The sequence below is a fragment of the Canis lupus genome, chromosome 14 (genome assembly GCF_011100685.1).
Source record: "Canis lupus familiaris isolate Mischka breed German Shepherd chromosome 14, alternate assembly UU_Cfam_GSD_1.0, whole genome shotgun sequence".
Taxonomy (NCBI): domain Eukaryota; kingdom Metazoa; phylum Chordata; class Mammalia; order Carnivora; family Canidae; genus Canis; species Canis lupus.
The window spans coordinates 21,109,034-21,131,879 of NC_049235.1; the positions used below are offsets into that span (position 1 = coordinate 21,109,034).

The window sequence follows — 22,846 nt, forward strand, 5'->3', positions numbered from 1 at the left end:
AACTGATGTGGCCTACAGTGTTAACAGGAGCGCTCTGTATGATGAGAAATGTATGTTTTCTTTACTCTGGCCAGATTTTTCTAGACCAGAAAGTGAAGGCTTTTTAAATATTAGCGTGTAGTATATTTAACAAAGTGCTTACTGAAAATCCCACAAAATATGTCTTTCCTGCATATTTTTAAAGCACAGAGGCGCTCACCTTGGTTTGTGTAAGCATTCAGTGGTGCATGTTATACTTTATTTTGGCCGCTGTGATACATATCGGGAGGGTGGCTCTCTTTGGACTCCTGGCAAAGTTGGCTAACTGTACACAGAATTGGTCCAAGGATAGGGTGACTTGAGTGAGTTCTGTACGAGAGCCCTCACTGTCTGCTGTATAAATACATGTCTAAATTCAGTCCAGTTCATCACGCCCACTGGCAACTGAACCATCCTAGGTCAAATTCTCATCATCTATTGGCCTACGGCTATGGTTTACCTTCTTACTGTCTCCCTCATTCCAGGCTTCCCTAATCCTCTCCAGCCTCCATTGCTTCCATATTCTTACATAAAGTCAGACCTTCTCTCTTTTGTTTTTAAAAGGCTCTGGTTTCCCTGCAGGGCTGTTTAGCAACAATAATTTTCATCCAGAGTCAGGCCACCTCTTAAATATATTAGAATGTGTATAAAGGGCTGACTGGGAAGGAGATAAGTAAGGTTCCAAAAGCCATATTTGGCATTACTAGTGCCTTGACTTCCTTTTGAAATTTTAAATGATATGGACTAAATGAGATTTATGCTTATTAAAAGGGGGATACTAATCTCCAGAAAAAAGTCCAAACTTGCTCTATCATGCAAGGGTCCTACAAGATGTGGTTCATAACTATCTTTCCAGATCAAGCACCTCTCGTGATTTTGCTAGTCTCAGTACTTGACATTGATGATACTAACAGGAATAGGTCTTTGGAGGACTTTTCATCTGGTTGTGGAGATAGAGGCATAATCTTAATTTCAAGTGGTCTGAGATGTGCTGTCATAGAGATATATACAAGGTAGAGGGATAGAATAATGAAGAAGATCAACAAATCACATTGGGAAGAAGTGTTAAAGCTCTGGAATTGTATCACCATGGACTAGTAATAATTACCTCCTGGATATTGAAGGGAAGACCAACACAGACACAAAAAAACTTCTGTACAGTGCTCTTGAGGCATGAATCTACTGGTACACTGGGTGATTCTGCATTATCCAGAATGGAATATAAGGTGGAGAAGACAGGAAGGAGTTAAGGGATTTTATACTAACATTTTTAGGTCATTATAGAGGGTGTGTGTGTGTGTGTGTGTGTGTGTGTGTGTATGTGTGTGTGTAGAAAGGACACATAGATGTGTTTAAATAAAAAAAAGTGAAACTACTAGAAATAGAGAACACAACTGGTAGTGAGAAATTGAAAGGACTTAGAGTCCCTGTCTTGCAGGCCCTAATGCCAAAGAGAAATTGAAGGTGGTATGTAGTCTGGTGTCCAATTGTGAACCCATGTGAATGGTGGTACTATTTAGCAGGATGGAGAGTGTAATCAAAGGAGCAGGTCTCCACAGAGGATAGAAATTCTGCTTTGAACATGTCAAATGTGAGGTGCCTGTGGGAATGTGAGAATCTGGAGCCTGGAAGGAATATGTTGGCTGGAGATACCAATTTGTGGATTATGGTGGAAGACATGGGTTACAGTATAATCTAGAGTGGCATTTGATATGAGAAAAGATGAGGCCAAGGACTTAATTGCAAAGAATACCTCCATTACAGTGAATTATCTTTTAAATTGAAAATCAATCCTAATTTTTCTGTTTTTCTATTGAAAAAATAAAAATATGTTTTTAAAATAGTCACCATTTGAAATATTTATAGATAGAATTATATAAAAGTGGCCAGGGTATTTGTTCTTGGGTTGAAAGGAAAACATCTAAAAAACCCAAAAAACAAAAAGGGCCTTTGTATCTCTCCCAAGTGTGTTCACCAACAGCAACACAGTAACAAGCTTGATTTAGAACTGACTCTGTGTCCTTGTCATCCCTTTTATCTTTTGGAAGCTAGTTTCTCTTCATTTCTAAGCCACAAATTATTTTATCAATTCCAGCATTCACAATTTTTCATATTAGAATTGATGATGGGTTATAGTTTAGTTAGCGGCCATTGTTTTCTAAGTGATACATAAAGTAATTGTGCATTTTAGAGTCCTTAGCCTTTCGGATTCAAAGTCACATGGTATTGCTTTGTGTATTACTTTCCCCTTTGGCAACAGTAAGATGCCCTTTAGAATCAAGAAGGATGGTGTGAAATGGCCCATTCTGCTCACTGTAACATTCCTCCACCTGACCAGACTTAGTAGTCTTCAATGAGGTGGCACATGGAGGGGCCACAGCCCCCTCATGAAAAGCCAGGAGATGGGCAGCGAGGGCAAGGGTTGGGCACTCAGGCTCTCTTATCCCAGGGCTTTGCAGGCCCTGAGAGAGCAGAGGAAAGTGAGAACCCATTGACCTTATAAAAACAAGCCCTTCTCTTCACAGAGGGCCGCCCTGTGTTGCTCAGGGTTCTGGTTGCAGGCAGCCGGCGCTAAGTCCAGTGGGATTTATTGGAAGGAAATCTGGTGTTGACATCACCTCTGGTGAGATTTATTGGAAGGAAATCTGGTGCTCACAGGATCAACAGGAGGCAGAAGGAATAGGCTTATAAAGGAACAGAGACCGAGGGAACCCAGACTGTGGACCTCTGGAACAATCTGGCCAGGATGTTGGGACATTGCTGCTACTACGGCATGCTGCCAGAAATTAATCCTTGCTAGTCCCTTGGCGTCGCCTCCTGGCTCCAAAGACAAAGTCCCAGTTAGGAGCATGTAGTCTCACTGCTAAGAGCCTGCCTGTATTCCGGTCACTGGGAGATGAGGGGCAGGAAGCTGTCTCCCCTTGGGCTGTGGGAGAAGAAAGTAGGGGTTCAGCGTGTACTACAAGAGGAACACCCCTGGACAGAAAGGGGTTTTGATATAGTATTGGCAGACAGTGATGGATGTTCACTGCACTCTCCTTCCAAAGTCCCAGCTCTGTGAGGCCATCAGGGCAGATCAACAGTCCGAGGCCTGGAGCATCTGTAAATGGATTGCCTTGATTTGATTTTGAAACGCAGGTTGGGAGAGTGAACAACCCTTCCAGAGCTCACGCAGAGGGCCAGGCCTTGTGCTAAGTGTGTCACGTGTGATTGCTGCTGAACATGTAGCTGTTCATTCTTAGACCTTTAGGAAATCCTAAGGAAGAGGACAGTGGTTACCAAAGATTTTCCCAACTTTAGAGGAGTGAATGCAGAAGCTGCCGATGGCAGAACTTGGGTGCTAAATAAAATAAAATGTCTAAAAGATACCATTGTTTGAAATTAGCCCCTTGGACTGACAGGTAATTAACTTCTACCACTAGTTTAATTTCTTGTGTGGACCTGGTACAGGAAACCATACATGGGTGGTAATTTTTTTTCCCTCCAATCTCAGAGGAAATGTAACCGGGTATGAACTAGTGGCACAACTCATATATCAGTAGTCTGTAGCGGGTCTACATAAATCCTTTTCTTTAAAGTTATTTAACTGTTTTGAAAATCGTTTCAACAGAAGTAATTCCAATTGCACCAGAAAGGAAACCAGAGTCTTAAAGAAAAATAGACTCTCAGTGCTGAGCAAGGCAAACATATCAGTATGCAGAGAAACGAACCAGTCTCTTGTTTTATTTCCTTAACAAATCTACTGAAACACTTACTTTGTGTCTTTAAAAGGCTGATAGACAAAGAATCCTGTGGCCACTAAAAATTAATGCCTACAACTAGTTTGTAACCACTTTAAAAGGTCAGGTATTATTTTTTTAAGAATTTGTTTCTCTGTTATTCATAGTATTTCATTGTGGGACTTTGCACAGATTATAAACATATTAAGTATTTGGATTTTTAAAGTTCATCAAAAGCATATTCTCTGGGGAAGAATTTTCTATTTAAATAGTTATTTAAATAGTTAGATAACCTGTGGTTTTTCCCACATGCTTCATGTATAAAGCAACACATCACTATCCCAAACCTACCTCTGGTATAGCCAAGACTTTATAGACTATTTTCTTTAAAAAAAGAAATTATTTAGTGAGAGAGCACACACATGCAGGGGGCAGGGAGGAGCAGAGGCAGAGGGAGAGAGAGAATCTCCGGCAGGCTCCCCACTGAGCGTGGAGCCCATCATGGGGCTTGATCCCCCTGACCCTGAGATCTCGACCAAAGCTGAGATTGAGTCAGGCGCTTAACCAACTAAGCCACCCAGGCACCCCCAAGTAGACTATTTTCTGTTGTGATGTTGCATTTTGACTCTTTCAGGAATTAATGTTTAAAATAAAGACCCTTATATCTGCAAAAAGTGGGAACTTGATACTATTTAAAGCTGACTAATCAAGTCATTCAGTGAAACTGACTTCATTTTAAGAACTAGAAGATGCGAATGTACAAACAGATGGCTCTGATTAAAGCACAATTATTTTCTATAATTCTGGAGTCAGTGGAACTGATAATAAGTTAATTTAAACCTTGACCCATGACACCCCCTGGGTCCACAGAATAAGATGGAAGAATGTGTTATTATTAGTCTTTCCCAAGATCTTTACACAGCTTCACTCTTACCTCCTTGAAGTGTTTGTTCAAATGTCACCTCGGTATGGCCTTCCTTGACCACTCTATTTTAAATGTCAGCTCTTCCTCCCCTTGCCTGCAGCATTCCCAAATCCTCCTTTCTGGCTTCCACTTTCCTCATAACATCTGATACAATATATTTTGTTTATTTGTGGTTTCTCTCCCCCACCTCAAATGGCAGCTCCTTGAGCACAGAGATGTTTTTATTTTTTATTCATTCCTTTATTTATTTTTGGTCTGTATTATTCCCTCTTGTATTCACAGCACCTGGTACAGAGTTAAGTGCTCCATAAATGCTTGGTTGATACACAAGCTAATGCAACACTTGTTTGAAGGCCTCTTTGTATGGGTATCCCCAACTCTCTTGGTTTAAAAAGCAAATCCCTCTCAATTATTTTATTTGGTTATTCTTGCAACATTGTGTTTTAAGAAAGGATTATTATCCGAGTTCAGCAGATGAGGAAACAGGGCCTCAGAGAGTTTCTATGAATTGTATAAAATCAAGGGACTAGTGAGAGGTAGACCCTGGCCTTGAACCCAGATCAGTTACTTCCCTTGAGGTGCTGCTCCCAACCCAACTTGTGAATCTGTGTAGCCAGAGGAAGTGAGGCTTTGTATTAGGCCTTGATGGTTTGGTCTCAGGGCAATGGATTCCAAAATGAAGATGAAACTAGAATTTAGATGCAGCCTATGTATCTTAATAAATAAAACAACCCATCATCTATAGCTCTCAAGGATGTGAAATCTAACTTCTCCACAGCAGAGCCTTACAGGTACTCACCTCTTGGAAGTAGAAGAGCAGTTTTCTTTTCTTTTTTTTTTTTTTTTTTTTAAGAGCAGTTTTCTTGAGGCCAAGCTATATCCACCCTGAAGGGCCTATAAAAACCCTTCCTTACACTGCAGCTGAACACTGTACCTGCTTCTACCTTAGGCCTTTGTCCAAGGCCGCCTTATGTCATGGTGTGGGTGAGGGAGTGCTATGCTTGGTGGTTAAAGCTCATAGATCTGAAAACAGGCAGAGCCAGACAAAACCTGAAGTCTGACATGGTTGAAGGTTTTGTTGGGGCAGTTTACTCTGTCTCCACATCTAGAAAATGAGGGCTATGGTACCAAATTTTGATAAACTAGATTTTACAAGTAAAGCATTCATGATTGCCTTAGGCATTATTATCATATAGGTCTTGTATCTCTTCTACTAGATTATAGAGTCGTACTGAAAGAAAGGCATTTTACTGGTTGTATTAGTCTGCTAGGGCTGCTGTAACAAAGTACTACAGTCTGTATGGTTTAAACAGTGGAAATTTAACATCTTAGTTCTGGATGCTAGCATCCCAAGATCCGGATATTGGCAGGGAGTGGCTCCTTCTGAGGGCTGTTAGGGAAAAAAATCATTTCTGTGCCTTTTCCCTAGTTTCTGATGGCTTGCTGGCAATCTTGGGCACTCTTTGGCCAGTAGAAGCATCATTCCAGTCTTTTCCAGCCCCATGGCATTCTCCCTATGTGTGAATATGTGTCTAAATTTCCCCTTTTTATAAGGCTACCAGTCATATCAGATTAGGTGCCCCCACGTACTCCAGTCTGATCTTGTCTTAACTAAATATATCTGTAATGACCCTATTTCCAAATATAGTCACATTCTGAAATACTACGGATTAAGACTTCAACATGCAAATGTTTGTGTTTGCATACCTTATTTATTTATTTATTTATTTATTTATTTATTTATTTATTTAGCATACCCTATTTAACGGGTAGATAGCAGTAGTATCTTTATATATGGATAAGGACTTAGGTATACTGTTGAAAACTTTATAGTTTTGTCTAAAAATCAGGGTGATTCAGTGTTCTTTTCAAAATTTCAAGTGCAATTCTCTATTGCATGTGTTAATAATAAATGACCATTTTACTTAAAAGTGTTTGACATTCTTTCTAGTACATATATAGTGTGGTTATAAAGTGATGAGGTTGGTTCCACATTCTATACACGTGTACCTAGGGTACTGTTCTAGTTAAAATTCACATTTAAAAAAATTTTAATATCTAAAGTGCAATGCCATGCTTTACACATCCAGATGTTTTAAGTTGATTATTTCTTCCTCAATCACTTGTTTAATGTAGTCAGGCTTTTGGAGTTGCTTTTCAGGCTACAGATATTTATTTGGGCATTTAGGAATACAGTTATAATGCATTCTCTAAGTGGTTGGTACTGAAATTTTGAGTTGATGTAAATCTCAGGATTTATTATGATGGAAATGAGACTATCCACAGAGCTTGAGATCTTACAGAAAGTCTGTAAATATTTGATGGATGAATGAATATAAAAATGAATGTATGGGCGAGGAGTAAGTGAAGTCATTTCTTTTAAATCCCGTTTGAAACAATGAAATCAATAATGTCCAGTGAATATATGATACTCAGGAGAGAAGATAATATATTTTAAAAGCTGTGAAAGCAAGTTTTAATTTTTTATATCATTTTATTTCTCTACGCTGGATTTTCTTGTGACACCTTGACTCTCCCCTACATCTTGTATGTTGTGACTGATGATTTCAAGCACTCTGTTATGAAGGGGCCTTCTAAGAAAGGCAGGTTGAGAGCATGTGAGCACACATTTGCATAGGGCAGGAAGGGCACTGTAACATCTGGGGGTGGTAGCAGACTGGGTCCATTTGTTGGTGCTCATTAAATTCACATTAATGCATGAGCTGCTCTGAATGTGTAAATGCCATTTTGGGTTGGTTGCTTTCTTCCAGGCCAATGGCAGTGACTTTTGGGGCTCTAATCCCTGGTTGTTTACTTGCCAATGGCATTTGACCTGGGGTCAGACCTGTATTTAACCCTTCCCTGTAGGTCAAAAACAAATTAATTTGGTGAGAATTAAATTGGAAATGAGTCGTCTGTACAGCAGGTGTTCCCTGTGGAGACTGTGCCCCAGGTGGAAACATTTTGAGATCTGTTCCTGGGTCATCTCTGAAGAAGCTTCAGAGGTCAGAGAGGCAATTCCAAGACATCCCATGTGGTGAGGGCCTGGAGATGGATGTTAGCAGGTGCCGACTCAGGCGGTTTTCTCAGCAGCTTGGGGGAACTTTCAAAGAGGCCCCTTTTGGAGTTAATTTATTCATATATTCATGAACATATATCCTGGGCATTCATTGAGGACTGATTTACTTAGAAGTTGCCCTAAATGATTGGAACTTTACCCTTTGCCCCTACCTCCCACCATCAACCAAAGGCTTTGATTTGAAGGAAAGAAAATAATGCATTTTTCTCTTTCTTTTTTCTAGAGGACGAGGAAGATGAGGAAATGGTAGAACCTAAAGTTGGCCACGATTCAGAACTGGAAAATCAAGACCAAAAGCAGGAGGTGAAGGAAGGTATGGTATGGTGTGGTATGGGAGATAAATTAGTCGTCATTTTATTGTGATTATTGTTTACCAACATAAGAGGCTATCCTGGTAAGTAGAAATTAAATGCACACTCCCTGTGTGAAAGGTTTTATGTGGTGGTTCAGTATGTCACAGTTAGTGCCATAAACTGTAATCCCTGAAGCAGGAATCATTTATTTTTTTGACTGATAGAAGTAAATAAAATAGAAACCATCCACAATTCCAGCAACCAGTCCAGTCACAATTCCAGTAAAATTATGACTAAATAGTGATAAAATAAGAGAGTTGTTGCCCATTGTCATGTTTCCTGGTTTACTACATCGTATATCACCAATGATAACGGTAAAGGGAAGAAGCAGATATAATTATTTTGTTAATAAATTCTCAAGTTTATTCATGTGATCTACACAGAAACATTAACAGCAATCATTACTGTTGACTATACTGTTCACACTTGTCTTCCACGACTCTACCTGTATGAAGGACAACCTTTCCATGCACCAGTGATAATAATCATGAGCATTTATTAAGGGCGTGCTGTGTAGTCAGCACTCTCTAAGTCCTTTACAGATATTACTATCTATACCTCAAAATATCTTTTTGAAGCACATAGTATTATTATTCCTTCTTTACAGATAAAGAACTAGGAACAGAGGGGTTTAAAAACTTATCCAAGGATACATTCTATATAAGTGCATAAGCAGGATTTGTAGTTGACTCTAAAGACTGTATATTTCACCATGATGGCATCATCCTGTCATAGCACTGGGTCTCAAAAACAAGAAAGCAAAAAGAAAAAAGAAAAAGCAAAACAAGAAATACTACAGGTACTGATTCCCCCAAAATCCAATTTTGTATCCCTTTGAGATTCTCAGTCCACGGAGATAAAAGAATTTTGAAATCGTCATTCTTACTAACAAACAAAGTAGTCATGAAAGCAGGGTATAGATTTAAAAGATTTTTCCACATTCACTGCTAAGTGTCCCAAATATAGAACAACACAAGTCTAATTAGAAGTTCATATAGTGGGCAGCCTTGGTGGCTCAGTGGTTTAGCGCTGCCTTCAGCCCAGGGCGGGATCCTGGAGATCCAGGATCGAGTCCCGTGTCAGGTTCCCTGCATAAAGCCTGCTTCTCCCTCTGCCTGTGTCTCTGCCCGCCCCCCTCTCTCTATGTCTCTCATGAATAAATAAATAAAAATCTTTAAAAAAAAAGAAGCTCATTTAGTGTTTAAATTTTAAAGATGCCTGTGGACACTGGCATAGTATGTGGCACAGAGTTGTCACTGGGGACTTTTATAGGAATGGGTACACACTGGTCATATATACTTACTCCAGTCTGCTCAGGCATTGAGTGATTTTGATTACTGCTAAGTCCTGGGCTACAACTAAGGGCAGGGAGTAGATTCAGCATCTTGAACAGTGGCATCCACCGAAGGCACAGGAGTTCATTTTGTCTGAGGGGTTCTAATACATTTGATTAAAGAGATTTTGCCTAAAATTCTAAGAACACTTTTTTTTTTTTGAAGCTGGTGAATGGAATATCATTAACACAGGTGTAGCAAGAGGCAAAATAAGTCAGGATTTATTAAAATAAATAAATAAAAGGTTTTTCCTTTTGCAAAATATCCTTAAGCTGTTCTGGGTGATAAGGAGCCAGGGTGTCTCTTGTGTGTCTTGGCACAGAGTCCCTCCTGCCCCCCTCACACCAATCCCCAAATTGTCTTCTTTGGCAAAGCATTGCAACCCCCTTCTTAAGTTCTGAGCAGAAATACCCTCTAGTTTTAACTGTTACTTGTGCTTCATGGAATTGATTAAAGTCCTGTTAAAAGTCAAAAAGAAGTTTGAAGTACATTTCCTGTAGTGCTGCACTGTGTGCTTTTTTCTCTATTAATGGCTTTTCTGCAAATTAGCACATAATGGGTTAAAAGCATGTTTATGTTGGCATCAAACTCTCTCTGGCTTTTTTTTTTTTTTTAAGTAAGACAGTATTTTGCAAACTTTTTAAAGAATCTCTAGCAGATATAATCGTGGCGCCATTCACACGGCTACATAGTAGTTAGGGCTGTGTCAGCACTTCCCTTATGAACCTTGAGTTTCAGGGATTTATTACTCAGCCGTAAAAATTTGCTCTGGGCTGAAACTTGACATACACGATTTCAAACCAGGGAACACATTTTTGAGAAATCTGGGCCTTTTGGGGAGTTAAAAAAAAAAAAAGAAAGAAAGAAAGAACCCGGTAAGCGGGAGATGGGAAAAAAAAATCCGTGCTCACTCGCTTTTGACATTTTTTGCCTGTGTGGTATCAAAATGTACTAAAGAGTAAAGAAATAAGGGTTTGATACTTTACTGTTTTCACTGTTTTTTCCACAATGGAGTAGCAAAAACAGCAGGTACATTTTAGCTTTTAATCAAATTTTAGGAAATTTCTCTATGTGAGAGTTCTCGTAGCTTTGTGTAAAACAGAATCGGAAACTTGACTCTTGTAAAGGCACATTAACTCATAAACCTCACATTAACTTCAGAGAAGGATATCCTTCTTTATTAGTTTGGTTTGGTTTTCTTGCTCTTGTTTATGAAATGACTTCACTGTAAAATTCTCAGAAGAGCCACTGTCCCTGCTTAATCAGGTTTAATATTTAAGCTATGTGGGTTTACTTCTTTATTTTTTGTCTTTTACATTTGTTCTTGAAAAATATTTAAAAGATTTACTTTTTTTAATATTGAAACTCAAAGTGGCATCATTGAAACAAAGCAAGACATTTCTGAAATGAATATTTTAAAAATAGCTTTGACCTCGAGGAAAGATTGTAAAATACTCAATATAAATTGTGAATTTTAATATGAATTTTATATTTTAAAAAAACAAAATTTGAACCAAAATATATAGTATATAGTAAATAAAATAAACAACAGCAACAACAACAAAACTAAAAAAGTACTTATTAAGGTCAATAAAAAAAACCCAAAACTCAAGAAAGCACAACAAATAGGATAGAATCATCGTAAAGACACAAACATAAGTATTTTCATATACAAAATGAGAAATTAACATTTCTGTGAAAAAGGATAGACTCTAAAATAAAATGTATACTGGATTTTACTTATTTATTTGACAGAGAGAGAACGCACAAGCAAGGGGACCAGCAGAGGGAGAGGGAGAGAGAGAAGCAGGCTCCCCACTGAGCGGAGAGCCTGATACAGGGCTGAATCACAGGATCCTGGGTTTATGACCTGAGCACAAGGCAGATGCTTAACTGACTGCACCACCCAGGTGCCCCTGTATACTGAATCTTAATCTTGCAACCACAAAGTCGTTGACTTAGACCATCTTCTAAACTTCAGATTTCATGAGTTCAGGTCATTGGCTTCATAGTTGTTAATCAAGCTAAATATAACTGTTCAGGTAAATTTTGGCAAGTATGAAAATTGTCATTTGGATTATATGTCAGTTGTAGCCATGCATTTGACTATTCATAACAAATCTTTCTTTTAAAAAAAAATAAAAGGCCATTGTATGTGCATAGAATGTTGTTAGTTCTTGGAAGAAATACTCCATGTTTTGTGTTGCAAAAACAAACAACAAACCTGCTATAATAGCATTTTCTGCTCAACTTAAAAAGAAAAATCAATGATTATCAATGTTCATATTTTGCTCTGGTATGCCTTTTGCTATTAAATTAATTCACACCTTTTTATACAGTGAACATGTTGAAAATAATTTATTAGGTGCCAGGGACAGGGAGAAGCTGCAGAAAGAGATATATCGGGGAGAATTTGGAGTCTATCCTGGAGTAATACAATTCTGATTCTAATTGTTTGGCTTGTATTCTGAACCTTGCAGATTCCATTAATCAACCAATTTTCTTCCATGAAATATGAGGTCTGGAGATGTTTTGTCTCTGAATAGAGCTTTTGGTCGTGGTTCCTAGATATTCTTATTATGTTTTCATTACATTGTAACAACACTTATCAATTTAAAGATTTGAAATACGGGAAGTTTGGGGGTTTTATCAAAAATAACTATGGCCCTATTTAATTCCTAAGTTGAATATTGTTTATGACTTTCAAAAAGTACTTGTCTGCACATGCATCTTATTATTTTGTGCTAACAAATCATGTCATTTGATCCCTGTTAGACATCAAAGCTTCATATAAAATATATCCTTTGTTTTGCTTCAGTAGCAATTTAATTTCAAGCCAAATATTGTATTGTCAAACATAATATCTGGAGACGCTACTGCTTCACCTACCTGAACTTGGCCTCTGCAAATACACTTTGATCAGCCATTTATGTTTCTCTTAGAGAAGAAGTTGTATGTCTTGAAAGCTGAGATCAAAGTGACAATAAGCTACAGGGAAGAAAAAATTACAGAAAATGACACAGATACTATTTTTTATTCAAGGTAATGGACCTGTAAGGAGAGATACAGGTGAAATAGAAGTAACTCAAAAAGATAAACAGAGAGTAGAATAGATATTTTAAATATTATTTTTAAAAAGAATAAAGAGAAAAAGTCCTATTTCTCTACTTAATTTCAAATGGGTTCTCAAGCCATCCATCAATAGTAACTAAGGCTGCACAAGTCTTTTGAAATAAGACATTCTTCTTGGCCCTGTGGTACCTTGCTTGGTGAAGCTTATTTATTTATGTAACAGTACTACCAAACCAAAATGAACCTAGCATTTTGTAGGGCTTTTTTTTTTTTCCCTTTTGCTTGGTTACCTGTTTTCTTGAACTTACATAAGGGTGAAAAAATTCAAATGCCTCATTTGTGGGAGTTTTAGTAAAAAAGGCCAATTAATTACTACTTAATTACTAATTATTGAATATTTATCTATTTGCCCAGTATATTTATCCTTAAGTCTTAAATGGGACTCAATATTTAGGTATGACTACCCCCATTTTATAGATAAAACTGCTACTCAGAGAGCTGTAGTTGATTAAAGAATCAAAGTTAGCAACAGGCAGAGGCAATGTTGGACTCCCAGTTGGTTTTATAGAGTCCCAGTGATTTACATCTACACATTGTAACTTTCACCATTTCTTAAATGAATGTGTGGGCACCTCTGCTCAGCAAGTATTGACAGAGGTTCCTGGAGAGTCTCAGTACACACTGGCATATTAATGGCTCTAGAGACTTCAGCAGCAAAGAAATATTTCTAACTATGTACAGGGCTACTACAAACTACAGGATGAACTGTTTGGGGAGATGATCTGCTATAGTAGGTGAATCATGTTTTGTTATAATATTACCTCAGAGAGCATTTTGCAAAGTGTGAACCAACTACATTATAATAATCCTAGTTTCTGATACAAGTACAAATTCTGGAGTCCTTCCAGACCCCTTGCATCATGGCCTGAGGCAGGTAAGGAGAGGTCAGAAAAGGGAAGACATGTACATTAAAGACTCGAGATCCACTGTTGTGGCTGTGCATCAGGGCTGCTTGACAGTTCAGATATTGCAGGACAATGGCTTCGCAATACCAGTAATTGAAACAAATAACATAAAACATTTTGCTACTGCCGACCGCACCCTACTGGTCCTTCTGACCATGTGACCAGGTAGAAATTGTGACGGGGATGGTTGTGGAAGACTGTGGGCGAGAGACTCTGCTAGGGACTCAGGCACTGATTGCACTGCACTACCCTCCCCCTGTCCCTTACACTCCTGGAACTTCTGGTCCTACAGAAAGTAATCCATCAAATATCTACTGAATGCTCTTTGCAAGGGAGTTAGTTGAACTGGGGTTCCTGAAGAACCACAGAGGTTTAGCTGACAGTTTCTATGCTTGAGGGCTTCTCAGTCTGGGGGAGTTCCTAATGGTGACTCCGAGGTGAGCTGACTTTCAGACACTGTGACACTCTCCTCATTACTTAATCTCTCTTTGCCTACTTTTGTATCTTCAAATTTAGTTTAATAAGATTAATCTTGCTAGAAAAGAAAGGCATAAAAACAATTTCAAGGTGTCTTAATAGAATCGTGTATTTGTTCCATGTGTTCTTAAAAGTAGAAGATATCTCAGGTGAAAGTGGGTTTGGAAAGATATGTTTCAGGTTTTGAGTGGATAAGTGTCAGTCAGCCTTACCAACAAACCATCTAAAATAAAGTGAATGTGTCCAGGAAAGCGAGGAAAGGTGTTACTCAGATCATATTATAGATAGTTCTGAATGATTTCATATGTGCAGCTTCAAGTAATATCCAATATACATAGTTTTATAGATTTTTTCTACTGTGTACTATTTGAACTTTCAGGTTGAGTTCTTAAAGAGGGTAACATTCAGAACTGGTTGCTAAAAAACACCAGTCTATTTTCATGTGTCATCTTTTGTGACTCTGAAATAGCAATTAGTCCAGATAGGAAATCTTTTTGTAAAGTTAGCAGGGGAGTCATCCGCAAAAACCTTTGGTATGAATTTAGGAATAATTCAGAATAAATATTGACAATGCTTTATTTCACCGTCTGAGCACTCCTTTGGTAAGTAGCCTCTTTCAAGGTTGGATTCCTCTTGAAATGTTTTCATTGTCCTTTTTCTCTTTCCTAACAATCTCTTTTACTGTAAAAGCCCCACCACGAGAGCTGACAGAGGAAGAGAAACAGCAGATTCTTCATTCAGAGGAGTTTCTCATCTTTTTTGATCGGACAATCCGGGTAATTGAAAGAGCGCTAGCAGAAGACTCTGACATCTTCTTTGACTACAGCGGTCGGGAGTTAGAGGAAAAAGATGGGTTAGTTTCTTGTGTGCATTAAAAAAAAACAACAACAACATGGCAATAAATTATTGTTGAGCCTAAATTCACTTACGTATTGACTAGGCAAATCCCAAACCGAACAAATCAGAGGAGGATGAAATTCCAGGGTTGATCTTGCTGAACAGCTTTGACTAAGGGCTTTGGTTATAACTTCTGGCTTAGCGCTTCCCTGTAATTATCATGTGCTTCCGTGAAATGCTTTTGAACTTGATATCTGGGGAGCGGTCCAGGTGATAGAGACTGGCAGAGTCACGTACGTTGTCCTCTGAGAAAACATTCCTATAAGCAGCAAAGGAGATTTGTGTTTTATCCAGTAGATACATTTTTGATGTCTAAGCAAACAGGAAGCTGAACAAAATGAACATGGGATATGGGACCCTTCCACTGATGTGGAGAACGAATAACAGAGACTGCAAACCTTCTCGTCTTTTTGATACCATGAACATATGTGTATATGTCTTATAGGACACTCGTGTGGCAGAATATATTTAAAGATAAAACAAAAACTAATCAAAAAAGCAAATGACCCCCAGTGACTTTCTCTAAATGTATATATTATGAAAGGCTGGGGCAGTCAACCATCACCATGGAGATATTAGGAGGTTCTTTGTGAGCTTTGTAAGAAATAAATCTAGCCAGTTTACACCACAGATTTCTTTTGGCCAAGAAAAATATGAAAAGGTAAGATCACCTGCCTTATTCATCAGACTTGACTTTTTACTATTTCTAAAATTCAAATACAATTCTCAAAAGACAATGTATTATCATTGAGGATGCTCAAGAGAATGTAACAGAGACTCCAAAAATAGTTTCAAAAGTGGGTTCCAAAAATGTTCTGACCAGTTGGCAGCATCATTAGACTATTTTAAAGAGACAGTAGTGTTTTGAATATACATGTTTTGAGGTGCTTTATTTATTTTTTTGAAAAGGCTATTACTCTATGGCTTAGTTGATTTTCTGGGTCACACTTCCCTCCGGGTGCCTGGCAGTTACTTGGGTGTGTGTACCTCTTGCCTGAGTGTGCGGTGGCAGAGGTGAAGAAGAGTTAGTAGAGAAAAAAAAATCCTAAGTCAGCCGATTGGAGCCCAAGCAAATAGTCTGGAGCCAAGTCACCATCTGAACAAGAGCTGTTGAAGACAAGTGATACAGGGTACAAGTATCAACGGGATGAAGCAAATGAACAGAAGAAAGGTGAGAGTGGAAGAATTCCTGAACAGAAGTCCAAGAAATGTAGGCAGCTTTTTATGCAAATCTAAAAGCTGCTGGCGCAGAACAAGCATTACTCAATTTGCACGTAGTCTTACGGAGCAAATGCATGACCACTGCAGAGTTCTTCAAAGGAGGTTCTATGGCCAGTTGAGTAACAGCCAAGTAACTCAGCCCCAGATGCTGTTGGGGTCTATGTTAAGTATCTAATATATTTGATGAATCCTGCACTCTCCACTATGGCTGACTTGTGATAAAACTTACCACTTGCTGTTGAGCAGGGAGGCAGCATTACTGCCAGAAATGATAGGTCAATCAGAAATGATAGGTAAATAGAAACGTGTGTATCATCTCTGGTCTAAGGCTAGGTAAGGTGATACAGATAGGATATCAAAGAATCTCAGTGTGTGCTGTGCTCTCTTGATAGCTAGGAGATTTCTAGTGCTGCTTCAAGATAGAACTTTCTAGGAGGAAGGGAATGCTTTAGGGACTGGTCAAGATGAGAACCTAAAAGTTACTTGAAATTTCATCCCAGCTTTGAAGCAATACATGGAAATCTTTCCTGGGTGAGGCTAGGGAGAGCTTTTCATAAAGGAGACCACAATTAGTTCATTGATTTATAATCAGAGTTTACTATATAAATTGAAGCTTTGGCCTCAGAAAGTATTATGTGCCATGCTCTTGCCATCTTATTCTTTCAATATGAGCAGCAGAGATAAAGTCCTATTCTGAAGATCGTATTTGTTTTTTATGTTTAAACCCTTTTAGGGATGTCCAGGCTGGAGCCAACCTTTCTTTCAATCGTCAGTTCTACGATGAGCATTGGTCCAAGCATCGAGTAGTCACTTGTATGGACTGGTCTCTCCAGGTAAGAATTATTGCTGGGATGGAGCAAACTGGGCTGTGTTCTCATGGCATTTGTATTTTTTCAAAAAATGAGAGTTTTTTCTCCACTACTTTACATGTGTTTACTAGCCTACAATTTTCTTCTATGCCTGTTGGCTCTCTTTCTCATTTTACTGAGCTTTCAGTTTAAATTTTGCATTCTGTTATTCATATGCACTGAGTACTTGCCATGTGCTAGGCACCAGACAAGGAGCCAGGCCATCCTGTCTATAAAACTGCTGTCATTAAGGTCACCAGTGATTTCCCACACATCAAATCCTGTGGCTGTTTTTAATTAAGCCTTCATCCACCTTGACTTCTTTGTCATCCAACCTAGTTGACCTCCTATTCTAAAAACAATACCCTTCCATCGAGTTCTACAGCTTTACTCTCTACTACTTCTCAGACTTCTCCAAAGCTTCATTTTTCTCTTCCACTCCTATGGTCCATGGGGTTGTGCCATCAACCTCTACTCTTCCTCCCAGGATGCTCTCTGTGGAATACCTTTACCAATTCTATGGATTAAGGCACAGTGTGGCAGCCTGTTTCTATCACCCACCCATCCCCCTCTTGAATTCCATTTTGTGCACCAGACAGATCCACCCAAGTGTCTAATAGAATCTGCAATCACCAATTTACTATTTTCGCATATCCAATTTTTTTTTCCTACTGCATTCTCTCTAAGACATCACAATATACCCAAGGGCCTAAAGCAGAACTTTCATCATTAACATTACCAACTTTCTCCCCCTCATCTCCTAGATCCAGCCTTTCACCAAGACTGTCCATTTCCCCACTCATATTTATCACCTTATACCTGTAGTATTGCTAACCTTCTTGATAGTTTCTCTATATCCATGTTTGTGCTGTTCCCCCTGGACGCCTAGCCAAATAATCTTTCTAAATGCAGAGATCACATTTCTCTGATCACTCCACTACCTGGATTAAAACTCCCTGTTGCCTCTAAGAATAAAAGTCTATACTACTTAGTGTGGTATTCACAGTGAAAGTGGCAAATTTACTAAAAGTCACCTTGCTAAAGAGCCAACTCAACTACCTGACAAATTACCCAGCACAGAGCAGCTAAATAATATGCACAAAGCCTCAGAGCCCAGTTTTCGGGTGGCCAGAGTTTGAACCCAGGTGGTCTGACCTCTGAGCCCATGTTCATAACCTCCATTCTATGTTCCTTCCTGCAGTGACAATGACATAATAGCAATGAGGAAAATCAGAATGATACATTCTGGACATTTATGTGCAGCATAGCTTCTGCTTTCTGACAGTGTATGTTCTTATAGGGAACAGTGATCATGGCTAGCTCTCAATTTGTGTTTCTTATGCTCAGGGCTGTGCCAACTGCTCTGAAGGCATTATCACATTTTGGCCTAGTGCCTCAGACAAGACAACAGCCTTTAGGATCTCCATTGGGCAGCTGAGGAAATTAAGCCTCGGAGAAGCCAAGCAACTTGCTAAAACTCAGCTAGGATGTGGTAGTGTGGGGATTTAAACTCAAGTCTTTTGGCACTTCAGGGCATATTCTCCTTGACGTTGCCCTTCACAGCAGACTCATGAATCTGAAACCAAGAGAGGTTATAAGTGCCAAATGATAGGGTGCAGATGGCTTGTGCTTTCAGAGGTCAGTGGAGGTCGGGATCTGTCTCTGGAAGTCAGGGATTTAGGCAATTGGAGGGGAGAAGGGTGTATTCTAGGCAGAGTGTCAAACAGATGATGTGAAGAGCCCCATTTTATCCTACTGGGGTATAGGAAAACTGAAGAGGAGTGTAATCCCTCACAACCGGACTCTCATCAGCCACCAAGTGGGCTGGTGTTCTCTCCTCTTGAACCTCCTTTCCTTCATTTTAATTAAGTTTTTCATTTTAATTCCAGTATAGTTAACATACAATGTTATATTACTTTCAGGTGTACACTATAGTGATTCAGCCATTCTGTACATGACTCAGTGCTCATCATGATGAGTGTACTCTTAATCCCCGTCACCGATTTCCCCGCATCCCCCTTCTGGGAATCATCAGTGCGTTCTCTCTAGTTAAGAGTCTGTTTCTTCGGTTTGTCTCTCTCTTTTTTTTCTTTTGCTCGTTTGAAGAGGAGCATAATCCTTCACAACCGGACTGTCATCAGCCACCAAGTGGGCCAGTGTTCTCTCCTCTCGAACCTCCTTTTACATTCAAACAACAGAGCATGCAGTGCATGATCATGCAGAGAGTAATGTAAGCAGGGCTGGCCCAGCCACTTCCCGCCAGTGTGTGGGTGGTCTGTGAGCATTCTCGGGTGTACGCACAGAAATTAGATCCAAGCCTGAGGAAACACTTAGCTCGGCTTGTTCACTTGTTCAGAGTCTGGAAATTACACAGGAACCTTATCTGACACATTTCTCAAAGGCAACTTCTACTGTGTTCCCAAGGCAGTTGATAAAGCTCCCGGAGGAGTTGGGAGGGCCAGCATCTGTGGGGCCGGTCCCAGCCTAGCCACAGTCTCTGATGGCCATATTGACCACGGATGGATTTATTTCCACAAAGGGTTCTGTGTGATGGAGGTTTTTTTTTTTTTTTTTTCTTTTTTTTGCAAGAACTGAAACTGTAAAGGGCAAAAACTCTACCATGGAGAAACCACATTTACTTTTCACCATTTTTGTATAACCTGCTCATCTACTCTATAGGGAAAGATTTGCAATTCTGAAAAAGCATATTTTATATAGAGCATGAGAAAGAGGAATTGGAGGGACAGCTGGGTGGCTTAGTTAGTAGGGCATGTGACTCTTGATATCCGGGTCATTGAGTTCAAGCCCCACACTGGTCATGGAGACTACTTAAAAAGAAAGAAAAAGAACAAAAGAAAAAGGAATTAGAACCCTCAGCTCCTACATCATAACCTTTTTATGAGGTTCAAAGGACCAGGTTTATATGCTTATGGGATGAAGACTTCTGAATGAATCTAGATTCAATTCAATAATATTGAAATATTGAATATTGAAAATAATATTGAATTTTCAATAATATTGAAAGAAAAAGAGAGGCACAGTTTTGGAGTATAGAAGTGGCATGTATGCCTACGGTGTTTTACCTGAGTGGAACAGAGGGGAGAAAAAGAAATAAACTGTAAGATTTCTGCATATCTTCACTTTGCTCTTCTGGGCTTCTAGAAGAACACTTAAACTTTGCAATGTGTGCCAAATATCCACCAAACATTATTCCCTGGAAGAAACTGGGCCACTTGGGATTATGTCAGCTCTGCCATTCAGTGACTGTAGTTGAACAGTGTGAGTCAATAATACTATCCACATAACACATGACAGCTCTTCCAGACTTTATAAAACCACACTCATGACCTTACACCTACCATATACTGTCCCCTTACATGGAAATTGCATCCTCCAACCTTGCAATCACCCAGCATACAAAGCTGAGTAATCTTTGATAGTTCATTTAATTTCCACATCCAATCAAATTTACAGTAACAAGAAGACTCCTGTAGACACCAATGCAAACCCACTAACGTGGATTTGACCCTGACTTTATGCCATGCCCTCTACTTCTTCCTTATATTAGAGGATGGCTTCCTAATTGATCTTTCTACCTCCAATCTCTATACTGTTGAGTCATTATAAGTACTTTGATCAGATTAATATTTGTAAAGATTACTTATCAACTCTCACTATCACACCTGGCTTCTCTTTGCTTCACCTTCCTCATTCATAAAATGATAATAATAATAATACCTAGCTCACATGCTTATTGTATTATATGAGTTAATGTATTTATGGCAGTAGGACTTTAAAAATGTCTAGTATGTAAAAAGGTTTCAATAAATGTGACATCATAGTGAAAGCAGTAGTAGCAGTAGTAGTAGTAGTTGCTGAATATAACTTCTGCCATCCCCAGAGTGAAGTCTAAAATCATCAGCCTGTACTTAGTAACCTCTGTGACGATGCTGAGGCATTTCCAGCCCTTTCTTCTTGTTTACAACTTCATATAACCTCCCTCTCAGCCAAATGCTACAAGCTGAAGTCTCCTGAACATGCTGTATACTGCATTTAGTTAAGAAGACTTTACCTCTGGCTAGCATAAGCAAAAAAGGAGATTTATTGGAGAGGCTCTAGCATGCTTAGGGAATCCATGGAAAAGATGAAGAACAGGGACTCAGGAAGAGTACAAGTCTGGGCCACTTGAGGGATCCCACCAACAGGATGCTGTCATAACTTGACTCACTTGCCAGCCCACAAGTTCTGTGTCTCAGTTCAAAATGTGCAATAGGCTGTTCGGAAGATGTGATTTGCTCTGGGTCACGTATCAACCCTGCAGTGAACTAACTGTCCCTGAGAAGTTAGATACCTGTGTATTGAGGTAATCTCCAAAGGTGGGAGAATCACTATGAACTGGACAGATAGCCCAGATGAATCTCCAGCAGTCATATTGGTACCTTTGTCCAATTCCCCACCTCTTCTCTCCCGATAACCTACCCACTGACAAGGCCCAATGCATGTCGCATTTCTTCTTAGAAGTCCTTTCCAGTTTCTTTCCCTTCCACACCCATCCCAACTAAACTGGTTCTCTTCTCCTCTGTACTTTTAAGGAAGCTTGTTAACACTTCCACCTTAGCATGTATCATGTCCTGCCTTTATGTTTGCATTATAGTTATGCATACGTGTGTCTTACCTCCCTCTCCTTCAGGACGAGTTCCTATAGAGCAAAGCAGGTAACTCTTGACACTCTTGTCCCACATTTCACCTGGCACAGCACCTTAAATATGCATAGGAGGCACTGGACACACACCACAGTGGACTGGAAGGGACATGACTTTTGAAGCCAAACAGACTTCAAGTAAGGCTCTCACTTCTTCATTTATTAGCAACATAACTCAGAACAAGTTACTTATCCTGAGACCCTTGGCTTCTTCATCTGTAGAAAGTGGGAAAACCACTTCAACTTTTGCAAGGACCAAATGAGTTAATGTATCACCAAGCTCAGTGTCTGGCACACAGTGGGCACTAAAAACATGTTGATTTCTTCATCTTTGATAAATGTCAAATTTTACTTCTCTGTAAGAACAAACAGCTTGAGAGAATATCTGGTTATTTTCAGGTAAAATTCTCCTAGGTTAAAGGTTGGATAATCCAACCTGATGAGTAATTATTAACTTCATAACTGTTCATATTCCCTTCAAAAGTCATAATTTTAATATTCAGGATTTAAATAATTGTTCAGAGATTTACTTTTCACTTGAGAATAAGAAAATATGACTAGTCATATTCAAACAAACAATGGAAAAAGACATGAGGAGACTTTGAAATCAGAAAAACTTGCATGAGATAGGAGTTAAATCAGTATCTTTAGGATTTATGATGCCAGTTATAGAAATAATGCCAAAGGCATTTCCCTGGTACTTTACTAAAACTCTCCCTATTTACAAAAGGAGATTTTAAAGCCAAATAATTTCAACTATTTTTTTAATGGAAAAAAGAAAAGCTACAAGTGGGAGCCAACGATGAGACCCAGATGTGAAGCTGTGGGATATTATTCCAGACACATCTGGCTGCTCATTGGCCACTATGGTAGGGGTGTTGATGTTTATAGAGTTGCCTTTCACATGTGACATAGTTAAACTTCAGATGGACAGTCTGGAGACTTCTGTGTTTATCTGGATATTAGTTTCTTTGAATGGGCTTTGAATCAAAGGCCTTTCCTAATGGGCTTTTGATTCAGCCACTGAGGAGCGTTTTCTAATAAAGAATGATTACTTCCCCTGGTGGCCACATACATGTGTCTTGTTGTAGGATTATACTTCCTCTGCATCAACCAGCAAGTTGTAACTCCCTGCAGCTTTCTTAAGTCGAGACTGCTGAATAAATGAATTAAACCACCCAGAAGACTCAGGTTTAATCATTTTCGATAGAAAAAAAAGTTGAGGTTTCATAATTT

The 22,846-nt window shown here is 39.1% G+C and overlaps 1 protein-coding gene across 8 annotated transcripts in view; it reads left to right on the plus strand.

The window, feature by feature from the left end:
- DYNC1I1 (dynein cytoplasmic 1 intermediate chain 1) overlaps positions 1 to 22,846 on the plus strand; it is a 311,119-nt gene that overhangs the window by 181,736 nt on the left and 106,537 nt on the right. For all 8 annotated transcript variants that reach the window (XM_038556867.1, XM_038556870.1, XM_038556869.1 and 5 more), the window contains 3 exons: positions 7,965 to 8,054; positions 14,633 to 14,795; positions 16,794 to 16,893. In XM_038556867.1, the coding sequence (XP_038412795.1) occupies positions 7,965 to 8,054; positions 14,633 to 14,795; positions 16,794 to 16,893 (353 nt within the window). The remainder of the gene's footprint in view (positions 1 to 7,964; positions 8,055 to 14,632; positions 14,796 to 16,793; positions 16,894 to 22,846) is intronic.